Genomic DNA, 12,549 nt, shown 5'->3' on the forward strand with positions numbered 1-12,549 from the left:
AAATGAAGATCAAATAAATAGGGCATGTGTTTAATTGGCAAAATATGACCATCCCCAAATATAACAATATCTATTTTAACACATTTTCAAATCAAGAATCTTGCAAAACAAATACATAAACAATACAAATATACTCATGAAACAAACAAACCACAGTAGCTGGATGGATACACTGTCAGCTCATTGACATTCAGCTGTGACCATCAATGATGCTCACGATGCAGATTAACCAAATTAAATTCACTTTGATATGGCAGTGGTAGAATGGATCAAAATAGTCATGGTATGTTACAATCATAAATGTGGAGTGAGAGTTATTGTGGTATGGTTCTCATAGCCTAGGATCATGGTATGTCTTGAACGTAAAAGAAACTTGCTAAATATAAAGAGCTCCAAATCCTTTCAAGAGCATGATGCACCAGCCCATGATATATGTTTGCAATTAGATACATTAAACCAAGAAATAGTTTAGATACAATCACAATATAAAATCTTCAACTATTAGTTTGACTTCTCCTCAATTTAGTAAGCTACTACTTTAACTAGTACAATAAATATTGATTTCAAATTTTGGCCAAAGGCCAGCAAATTCAGGGAAGGGATAAGTAGATTACACCAACCCCTAGCACTCAACTGGTACTTATTTTATCGACCCTGAAAGTATGATAGGCAAAGTCAACTTTTGCGGAATTTGAACTCAGAATGTAAAAATGGACAAAATGCCACTAAACATTTTACCCAGCATGCTAATGATTCTGCCACACAACTTCAACTGGTCTTTTGATTAATTATTTCAGAACACCATGGACCACTCAAGCAATGAGTTGTTGGCTGAGATGTATCCAGGTGTAGGTAGCTTATCCAGTATTTCCTGAAGGAATTTGTCCAGGTACCGTCTGAAAGTTGTAGGGTCTTTTCTATTTGGATTTCTTTTGGGATAACATTGAAAAGAGAAGGACCATTTGCAGTGACGAAATTGTGTTGCAATGTTCTTATGTGATGTACTCTCAACCTTTGTAGAGGACATGTTACACAGGGGCCTAGTCTTGAGTGAATTGTAAACATAATTCCTATATCATTTGGATAATATTGGTGGAATATTTTCCACATAGTGCAAATAATGTATTGTTCATGGCAGCATTGCAGAGAATAGAGTTTCAGCTGTTTAAGTTGAGCCCAATAATCAAGTCCCGTCATGCCATTTATTTTTTTAGTGATTGATCTTTGTGACACTTCAATCCTCATTATATCTTGTTTTTTGTAGGGGAACCACAATGGGCAGTATTCAAGGTGGGGCCAAACGAATGTGAAGAGAGGGATGATGGTTTCATGATCCTTATATTGAAAAGTTCTGAGATCTATGAGCACATTCTGTAGGCAACATCGATTTTTTTGTTAATGTGCACACTCCAGATAAGGTTGCTGTCAACCGTTACACCTAAATCTCTGATATTATCCGACAGTTCAAGTAGGTCTCTTGACAGTAGTGTATATGGCTGTTTGAGTGTGCCCTCTATTCCAAAATGGATGAGCTCAAATTTTTCTTCATTCAGCTGCATATTGTATTTTTGTGCCCGTTGGGTTACTACGCATAGGTCCAATTGAAGCATCATTCGATCATATGCTCCCTTAATGACTTTCTGAAGCTTAGAGTCATCTGCAAATATTTTAATAGTGCTATGTTCAGTGGAATCTACAATGTCATTGATATAGACAATAAAAAGAAGTGGACTCAGTACACTAGCCTGCAGGAATCTGCTGATGACTTACTAGTTTTGAGTGGATGCCATCAACCACAACATGCTGGGTCCTATTTGTTAGGAAATACTTAATCCACTGAAGTAGCTTTCCACTGACTCCAGCATTGGATAGTTTCTTTAACAGCATGTAGTAGTCAACTTTGTCAAAGGCCTTGCTGAAATCAACGTATATGACATTGGCATTGGAGCCTTCACTTAGTGCATTTAAGATGTCATCAAAATGGTGGAGGAGCAGTGTTAGACAGTCCCATCAGGAAAGCCATGCTGGTTGCAATTTAGAAGATATTGACTATGATAAAGAGATTTTTATATAAAAAGTCTACTTCCTTTTGACTTATCAAAATCCCTAACTCAACATTACTTACTGTAGAAAAAGAAGCACACTAAGATACCTTTGGCATCAAACTGAAGCCATCAATACTCAAACAATCAGCACAATGTAATATACTGTATCAGAGAGACATTTAAATAAAGATCATTTCATGAGAGAAAACCATTAAACTGACACGACAAGAAATACACAAAATGAAAAAGCCAAGAAGCAAAAGTTGCAAATGTCTGTGGGATTTAGCCTAACTCCTGTTTCCTTTGCCCTAACAGATGAAAGAAATCTGTTGCATAAAAGGTTAATCTTTCACAGGTAACTTTTTCCAAAAAAAGGCTGCAATCTATTCTAGATCAATGTAGATGAAACTAAGGAATATTAGAATTAGGACAGTATTTGACACAAACCACAAGAAAGTAATTTATGAGAGATATAAATTCATACATAAAAGAATGTAAAAGAATTATTGCAAGTGATAATAATTTCACTGTAACAAAGCACATGCATTTGAAAAAAGGAAACAAGCATATTCAGGCAATGTTGGCAGTGGAGTAGCAGAAACTGCAAGACACTCAATTACTATATTCTAGGTTCAATTAAATTTACAATCAACCCTCTGGAAGTAAGTACCAGATCTGTGCTGGAGAAAGGTAAGCTTTGTTCCAAGTGATATTAGGACAAACAAATTTTAAATCTTAATCACAGAAGTTTTTGTGATTATTAATACTGGAATTGTTTATGATAAAGGCATAGAGAGGGAGCATCTGCATAGGAGCTCCACAGGCAATAGCAGTCAAATCACTTTCAAATCACATCTTAGAAGGGATACATTGGATACTCTAGTCTTTGATACACTGTCTGAAAGTAAGATGGGAAGGTATAACTGAAACACTTTTGATCACATGTAGGTCTGCTTAATCAGAGCTTACCTGGTGCCAAACAACAACGTTACCCAACCACATTTTATTTCTTCTATGAATTCAAGGCCTTGTGTAGAATACCAGATGATATGCTTCGACATCGTCACCACAATTGGCTTTAAATACTAGTAGTGTTGACTTTCCTTTCCAACAAAGAAGAAATTGGATAAAACAAATACCAGTTGCTTTTCAGTTCTAATCAGTCCTGAATCAAGCAGACCTATCCTCAGAAGCTTGATCAGGACTAACTTAGGGTTAAAAAATAACAACTGTCTATCAAATGTTCTTGATTATAAGAACATTTGATAAACAGTTAAGTGTTATTTTTTAACCCTGAGAGGCTATAATCAGAAATGCACTAAGAATTTGAAAAGGTCTGAAATACCATAAACAAAATGAACTTAGAAAGAAATATTTACAATTATAATATTTTCAAAAATATTTTTTATTTATAAGTATTAAAAAGATGGGCATATTTTCCTTCCAAAATTTAAACATCATATGAAAGACCAAAAACAAATGAGCCAGTTTACGGGGAAAAAAATTTTTTTTTTGATTTCTATTCTTTTCCTTTTTTTTTTAGAAAGCTTATAAAATAAGATTTAAATATTCACATTAAACAAAAGTTAGTCACTCAGAAACTAGGCCCAAGATATGACAGTGTTGAGGTATTTCTTGAATATTCAGAAGGATCATTTACATTTTTCAAAGTTCACTGTAATTTCTTTTTTAAATGGAGGGAAGGGAGACTTGATTTTTTTTTTTATATAAACAAATAGGAATGATGGCAGTTTTGACATAAGTTATTTTATAACACACACACACACAAACCGTGTAAAATTTCACTTAATATCATTGAATTCAAACGCTAATAATAATGATTTCTACCATTAGTACATGGCCATAACATGAAGGGAGGGGTAAGTCAACCTAATCAACTTCAGTACATAAATGATACAAACGTCATTTGAACTAAGACCATAACGAGATGTAACTAACAGTAGAGATAAATTCAAAGTATGGTAACACTTAGAAAGTATAAAATAAAAGTAATTGAAAATTAAGAGCAGTAAGAAAATACATATAACTAGGCTAGTGACATGTGTATGTATTGAATAGTGTTAAAAATGATTTTACAAAAATCCTTAATATTGCCATGCTTCAAAATAATGAATTCAGCAGTATCTACTGTTTGTATAAGCTCAGGAAGTTAACCTTCCTATTGCTTCAAGGTAAAATGCTGCAGTGAATTTTAGGTATGTTTTTATTAATAATTACAACTCATAAATAAATTTGGTAATGAAAAGAAAGTCTTAGTAATTTAAATATTTTAAAAATCTTATAGTCATAATTTTCAAACTGCCAATTTTAGTTAATATCATCAATTTCTTTAGACTAGATAGAAGGCCAGTGTTTCTAAGAAAATCAACCTTGGCAGTATCAAACTCAGAATATAGGAGGAGGAAATTAAATGGCATAAAACATGTCATCTACTAGTTCTGTCATCTTACCATGTTCATTAATATTTCCAAGCTCAAAAGAAAAACCATTTTGGGAAGGGAAATATATTAGACACATTAGACATGATGGTCAATGATTTATCTCTTTAGTGTGTGTTTTTCACACATGCATTTGAATCAAAGATAACAGTGAGACAAATGCCAATTCTGGAAGACAAGTATACAAGCATTGATTGCACAAATTACAGTTTATACTGTAGAAATTATGACAGACATTTGTTTAGATCACAAGACAAACACAAAAGATTTTGTTGCTCACTTTAAAATAAGTACAGTATACTAAAGCAATATACTCTTTAAGTATACAACCTCTGTAATTTTGAAAGCAAGATTTTACACATCTATTTGAGGAAACACAAAGAGATGTAATGTTGGTTCTCTTGAGAGAACAAAAAATCCAGATGCTGGTTGCAGCAGTGCAGAAGTACCTACAAACAAAGCAACTATTCTCACTATCACTATTTGATCTACTATGATATTTATAACCAGTTTTGCCACAAGTTCTATTTCTTTCATGATTACATGCAAGGAAAGAATAAATTCAGTTTTGCTTCAATGACTGCCAATTGCACCAAAGGAAATATTCCGAAATTGAAAATATATTTTGTGTCAGTCTGATTCAAAACTGGAGACAAAATACTTTATCAGTTGCATAAGAAAACAATTTGATTTAGGAAGTTACTGTTTGTATAGTTTCTTGTTTTCAAAGAAATTTATAACTTATTTCTGGTGACCAATTTAGGTATAAATCTAAAGAAATTGATTTATATGGTGATTAAAACATAAAGGAGACATAAGATTCAATGTAAATAAAACAAACACACATTTAAATACTATCATTACCAGACATGCTCTCAACACCTCCTCATCAATACAAAAAACACCTGTCTAGCATGACTAAAGGAAATTTATCAACAAAATCATTTTTGGACAAGGAAAATATAGAAAAGTATAAGACCTACAAAAACAGTGAACTTTGGGAGATCAACAGAAAGAGGTGTGGTAGACAGAGCTCACTGGCTATACTAATTTCTAAAATAAATGGGGATGGGGGTGACTGAGAAAATGAGGACAACAGATTAATAACTTTTGTTATGTGTAATTAACAAGACTTAGCTACCAGTCCTCCATCCCACCTCATACTATCACTCACCATCTCAATAGCACTGTAGACTCCTATCAAATCACTTGATTATGCCCAATAAATTTTACATTTCATATTACATTTTTTTTTTTCAAGTTTATTTTATTTAATTTACATTTCTTTTTAATAAAATCTTTTACGTTTTCCTTCTTGGTGTTTCTGGTAGGCATAGATCAGTACAAAAACACCAATCACAAAACCAATGACAATTATAGTTAGTGTAATTATTTTCCATGCACTCCATGATGCAGGGTTGTCAGCTACATGATCTGAAATGGTAAAAAAAAGAAACAGTCTTTATTGCCACTTTAAGCTCATGACACTTTATGGAGGTAAGAGAACCTCTACAAAAGTCATTCCTACCAATGAAATGCAACTTAAATTGAGTTGCTGAATAATTCTTGAAAAATACAGGATTTATCTACATAATTTCAACTGGAGGGGATATGTTGAATGTGTAAGCCACTGAGAAAGCAAATAAGAGAAGTAACTGTGATTAAAAAAAAACTGATCAAATGTGGAAGAGAACTATTTAGTTCCGTCACAGACATTTTTCTTGTACCAGTGGCATGATAAAATGTACCAAGGCTCAAAAGGATTACACACACAATAACAAATACTAGCAGTTTTCTCTGCTGTTTGAAAGAGAAAGAGGTAAAAGTGATGAGATACTGTGGTAACAGTCATCCAATCCATGCCATCATACGAAGAAAAAAAAAGGGGGGGGGTAAAGTAATGATGATGAATTTCCTCAGGATTTCGGCTTAACACCGTAAAATATAAATCCATGACAGAACATCAGATTATTTGTCATGATCCAAGTCCAAAGGACTACATCAAGGGAGGGTAATTACAAACCATGGTTAGTTTCTCAGGAAAAATTAGATTTTAGAGTGATGCCAGAAAGATAAAAAGGTTCTCCAAAAACAGTTTTGACTTAGAATTGAAAGCAAATTTAATCATAATTTCTGTTTCTATATATACTGATCACATAGACTTGTCAAACTGTATATAATATGCTTTAGTGAGGAGATCTAAGACCAAAACATATCCCTTACTTTCACCAGTTAGTTTTAAAGACAAAATCTAGACATTGTCTACATTACCCCAAAATTCTGATCTATTTTATTGAAGATATGTTTGTTTTTTAGATTTTAAACAATTCATAAGTTTTTTGTTATTCTAGTTGCTTGGTTAAACCTTGGTTCATTGAAGTTTTTAACTCACTATATTACATATGCAAGATCCTCCTATATTTATGTTAAATAAGCAGGACACTTGCTAGAGTATAGATAATGAAGTACAGAAAATTTGACAATTACTTGTCAATTTTTCTGCATGTCCTCTTCAACATATTTTAAACAGTTTACTACAATGGAACATATCAATTTAATATCAATAAAACAACAATGGCTTTCTGTTAACACATAGATTGATTATCATGATATAATCCAATTTAACCTGTTACAATTAGTGAGAAATTCTCAAAAATTTGAGTAGCAGATAAATCAATACAGTCCACAATCCAAGAGGTTGGAAGTTTGAATATCATTACCAGCGCTGTCACAAATAATGCTAAATAGCTTAGCCAACCTATTCATAAATAATAAAGATTTATTATAATTATTGCTACAGGCAACAGAGCTTCAATAGTTTGCAGGGCAGAGCTCATATACAGTCACAAGGACAAAACCAGAAAAACTGGCATTCATATTAAAGATGTCTCAACACATTAGCAACATGAAAACCAGGATAAGTTCCAGCACCTTTCAATAAGGGAAGTAAATCAAATGAAAATACATAAAAGAAAAAACTATAAATTTATAAAAGCTCAAACATAAAAATAGCCAACAAAAATTTATTCAGAATTGAGATTTGCACTCAAAATTTCAGCCAACAGAATATCAGTTTAAGATTTATAAGAAACCAGTTACATATTTTGTGCTAATGTACATGAGGTTTACAATAGCTAAACTGTGGTGACTTTTCAGGGATTCTCAACCACTTTTTATCTATGGACCTCTTTGATTACAATTTTATTCTGGTGAACCACCATATCCATTCGATGTTTAAAATTAGCTTTACAGAAACTTCTTTCAAAATTTCTGTTTTGTTTTTCACACATTAACTTGTGTAGGCTGAACTATGTAAAATGTTAGAAAAAGAAACCTAGCTATTTCTTGCAATACATACCAATACATACATCTAAAGCAAAATTTTTTCAGGGGCCCTTAAAATACAATTGTGGATCCCCAATTTACTATTTTATGTGTGCCCCCCCCAAATCTTATATGAACCCTGATAGAGATCCACTGCTTTAGATTAAACATATTACACTTCTTAATTCATCTGCCAAGAAAACCGATTCCATTTACTGTTAATGAACATCTGTAAGAATAGCATGATTTCTCCAATAATTTAGCGTAAATGGTAAAAGTTGGTAGAAAAATATTCTGGTTGTAATAAACATAGAAAATGAATGCAAAACAATCAACATAACCTAGGGGTGATGCTTTGAGATACCAACAGATAATTATAACGAAATATTAGAAACAGTAATCTTACCTCTAGGTTGAGCAAAGTAATCTGCAGAAGGAATAATATCTCTAAAATTTGATTCATCCTGAGGAAGAAAAATGTTACAAATTAACATTACAATGTCACTGATAAAGAAAATTAAATTTTGAAACACGAAATGTCAAGAAATTACTTACCACTTCAGGAGACTCCAATTCATAAAATTTGACTGATAAGATATCATGATTATCTGGAAAAAAATTTCAAAGGAGATATTAATTTTTGACAGAGCATGGGGGTTACTGTAAAAAGAGATTTAAACTCCTGACAAGCACAAATCATTCTCCATTTTTGACTCACTATTAGAGCCATTTCACTTTCTTTATTAATACTGAGGAAAAACACAATTGTCATAGCACAATTTTGTTTTAACTAAAATACAGAACTTTGTACCCAGACAAAAGAAACCTATAAATATTTAGAGAGAATCAATACAATGCAGTGTGATCAGAATTTTAAAAAAAACAAAATTATCATTATGGAGAGGAATGTGAAGTAGACTAATCCATTCCTTTTACTTCAATCACTATTAATTTTTATCACTGCAAATTGAATTAAACACTGTCACATTAGCAGACATATTTCAAAATAAAGCACACTACAAATGTGTTCCAAATGATATTCAAAATAACCATTACTATAGAAATATTGAATCTCTTATTTTGAACACAATTTGCCAAAATAGATGGGCAAAGGCATGTTGACAGGTAGATCTAATTTAAGAGATTTAAAAATAGTCAAGTAAAAGAAAGTATTGTAAAAGTATTTCTTTTTAATTTAATCAGCAAAATTAATGTATCAAACCAAACATTGAAGAATAAATTTACTTATCAGACAACAGTAGCAATTAGTAATTGTGAAAAAATAAACAAAATGTGCTTTTGATATGTTATCAGAATTTACTGTGAATAGACATGTAAGCCAAACAATTTATTAGCAATACAATAAAATTAAAATTAAATTGACCTCTACAAACTATTTACATAGAAGAACCAATAGAGAAAGAATCAGGAAGCAATGGGTAAATTCACAAGAGTGTGAGAAGATGACAGAAGGTGACAGCTGGGAGTAGGAGTTTATGTAGAGAATGGTGAACAAGGCTGGAAGCATGACTGATGGTAAATCTGAGTTTGGTGGGGAATATGAAAGAGATAAAAGTGACCCAAGGAAATAATGACAGTACAGAAAGGACTGAGACCAGCAGTATAATAAAACTGTAAACAGAGAAATACTGATGCAATGTGTTGGGTGATGGGTAAAGGAGAAGTATAAAAGAAGAGGGTGAAAGACAGAAACATTCAATGATACAGATGGAAGACAGAGAGGCACATATAGTGAGTGACAAACAAAGCAGGAGGGTGCAATCAATGGCAGATATGAAAGGGTGTTAAGAATGAGATATGGCAGTCTTTCCAAGCCTACCTCACTTTTCCACCATCATGTCACCTTCAGTTTGGATGGAACTTTGCACTGGTTAGATTAAGTCTGTAGCCCTCTGTAGGTTGTCTCGTCTGAACTGTCAATTGGCTTCTATGCTATACATCTCTACCTTCTCCTCTTTATCAAATGCTTCAACTAGTACTTCTCTAAATTTCTTACTGTTCACTAATTCTTTAAGCTTCCACATCCTCCTCTTCCAGGTTGGTTTGTGACCGAGTCACAAACCACTAATCCATGTTGGATTGTACATTCTTCACCAAGGTAGAACTTTACATTTATCTATCTATCCATCCATCCATCTGTCCATCCTGTTTTCTGGTGAAAATGCAATCAATCCAGCTTATATGCCAACCAACCGGATAGACAATCAGGTAGCTGGTAAGTTTTCTGAAGTTTGTGCTGCAGATCATCAAGTCATTTGCATCACAGAACTCCATCAGCCTTGAGCACTCATTCCTGTCGTTAGACATTTACACACACATACACACACACAAAGAAATCAAAAGCTAAGAAAAAGAATGTTACACTCAAAAAGATCTGTCTAGACTGAAGAATTGTGAACAGAATGATACATGGCGAAAAAGGTACAGCAAATCAACTGAGAAAAAACAATTAGTAAAACACAGTTGACTGAGAACTGAATATTTCAAGTCAATATCAAGATTTGTAAACTAACCTACCTTCATCAAACATACGAAGATAAATCACAGTGAATGTAATTTGGCAGGAGAAAAAAGTCATTTGTTACATCAGATCAATTATACAAACTGATAATTGTATAAATAAAATAGGAACAAACTTACCTGCCAATTCCCCAGTGGCAGCTGATATTCCAATATAATAACCTGTTGGTAAATGTACCCCATTTACTGTAAAGCATTCTTTCCAAACATTTTTGTTATCAATATCTATATATACCTGCAATGAAGAGGTGTTTGTTTAATGTTGATCAACTCAAGGTTTTACTCTCAAGTAAAACTGAATAATGAATATCAAATGTATTTTTAAAAACATTGAAAGAGAAACACCTAACAAGGTATGAAAGAGATTATTTTCACCAACATGGCATCTCCTAAACTCATTATTTCAATTACTGTAACTAATTAGCAAAGCAACGAGTTTGAAGAAACAAAAGAATGATTTACAGTGTACAAAATTTAGTTACATTCCTTTGAGTTCAAATACAACATGGATTAACCTGAAACTTCATCTTTCTGAGGTCAATAAATCCAATAGTAACACGACTAACTATAACTGCTTACCTACAAAAATTATCTTCAAGCCTTGTCAAAGACATCTGTTACTAACATTAAAATGAAAAAGTTGACAGAAATTATAGAGTACAGATTTAAACTCTTTTATAGTATTTTAGTTTCCAATATTCACTATTTTAAACCCCACTGAAATAAACTTAGTCTTTCATCTTTTAGAGAAAGACATTGATAAATGAAGTACCTGTAATACCCTGAAATTCAATAGAAGTAATTTAGCCAAGAATAAAAAAATTGGTACTATACCTAGTCAAAAATATCATACTATGGAAAAATCTCAGCTTTATTTTGCTGGATATGATGAAAAGTGTCAGCAGCTCACAGCCAGCAGACTTAGGTGACACTTGTTTACTGATCATGCTTTAAGAACCCTGCAGAGAACTCCTGAAGTTCCAACCAATGGTGATTTTTATAGATGTTCTATCTTTACATTTGTTCCAATCTTTTTTAGCCATATTGGTAGTTGGATATTGGCTACCAACATGGCTCAGAGAGATTGGAATGAATGTACAGATAGAACTACAAAAAAATTATTATTATTATTCATTTAATGTCTGTTTTCCATGCTGGCACAGGCTGAACAGTTTAACATGGAGCTAACCAGCTGGGAGCTGTCCAGGCTCCAGTTGTCTGTTGTTGTATGGTTTCTATGGCTGGATGCCCTTCCTAATGTCAACCACTTTACAGAGTGTGCTGGGTGCTTTTTACATGTTACTGGCATGGGTGCATTCTACATGGCACCGGCACCTGTACAGGACAAGCCTGTATGGATGGATGACAGTGATTTTACTTAGTATGACATGTCTTCTCAAGTATAAATCACCACATCTCCTGGTCCCTTGTCATTTCTTCAGTGAGACTCAGCATCTGATGATCCTTTCTCACCACTTCATCCAATATCTTCCTGGGTCTACCCCTTCCACAGGTTCCCTCCACAATTAGATCTCAGCACTTCTTTGTGCAGCTGTTCTCATCATGAAGGCACATGATTCAGTGGTCAGAGCATCGTTCACAATTATGAGGCAGTGAGTTCAATACCTAGACCCCGTTGTGTGTTGTGTTCTTGAGTAAGACACTTTATTTCACATTTCTCCAGTTCACTCAGATGTAGAAATGAGATGCAACGTCACTGGTGCTAAGTTGTATCAGCTTTTGCCTTCCCCTTGGATAACATCGGCAGTGTGGAGAGAGGAGGCTGATATGCATGGGAAACTGCTGGTTTTCTATGAATAACCTTGCCCAGACTTGTACCTCGGAGGGAACTTTCTAGGTGCAATCCATTGGTTATTCATGATTGAAAGGGGTTTTTACTCTGTCCCCATCAATACGCATCACATGACCAAACCAGCAATCTTCTCTCTGATGCCTCATCTGATGCCTCCTATATCCAGTTTTCCTCTAAAATCACTTAGACGTCCTCCATACATGCTGACATTATCCATCCAGTAGAGCATGCTAGCTTCATTTCTTTCAAGCTTTTGCAAGTCCTTTGTAGTCAAAGCTCATGTTTCACTGTCATGTATTATAGCTGTACATGCACAGGCATCATACAATTTTCACTTTCAGGGAGAGGCCTCTGGCACAAAGCCAGC

The 12,549-nt window shown here is 33.6% G+C and overlaps 1 protein-coding gene across 1 annotated transcript in view; it reads right to left on the minus strand.

Annotated features, from left to right (window-relative positions):
• Positions 1 to 3,432: 3,432 nt before the first annotated feature.
• Positions 3,433 to 12,549, minus strand: part of LOC106876134 (vesicular integral-membrane protein VIP36) — a 35,393-nt gene continuing 26,276 nt past the window's right edge. Inside the window, exons 6-9 of the mRNA XM_014924553.3 lie at positions 10,490 to 10,604; positions 8,384 to 8,436; positions 8,235 to 8,292; positions 3,433 to 5,938 (exon numbers count right to left, since the gene is read on the minus strand). Coding sequence (XP_014780039.1) covers positions 5,793 to 5,938; positions 8,235 to 8,292; positions 8,384 to 8,436; positions 10,490 to 10,604 — 372 coding nt within the window. The 3' untranslated portion in view covers positions 3,433 to 5,792. The remainder of the gene's footprint in view (positions 5,939 to 8,234; positions 8,293 to 8,383; positions 8,437 to 10,489; positions 10,605 to 12,549) is intronic.

Source organism: Octopus bimaculoides, chromosome 14 (genome assembly GCF_046866305.1).
Source record: "Octopus bimaculoides isolate indiv1 chromosome 14, ASM4686630v1, whole genome shotgun sequence".
NCBI classification, from domain to species: domain Eukaryota; kingdom Metazoa; phylum Mollusca; class Cephalopoda; order Octopoda; family Octopodidae; genus Octopus; species Octopus bimaculoides.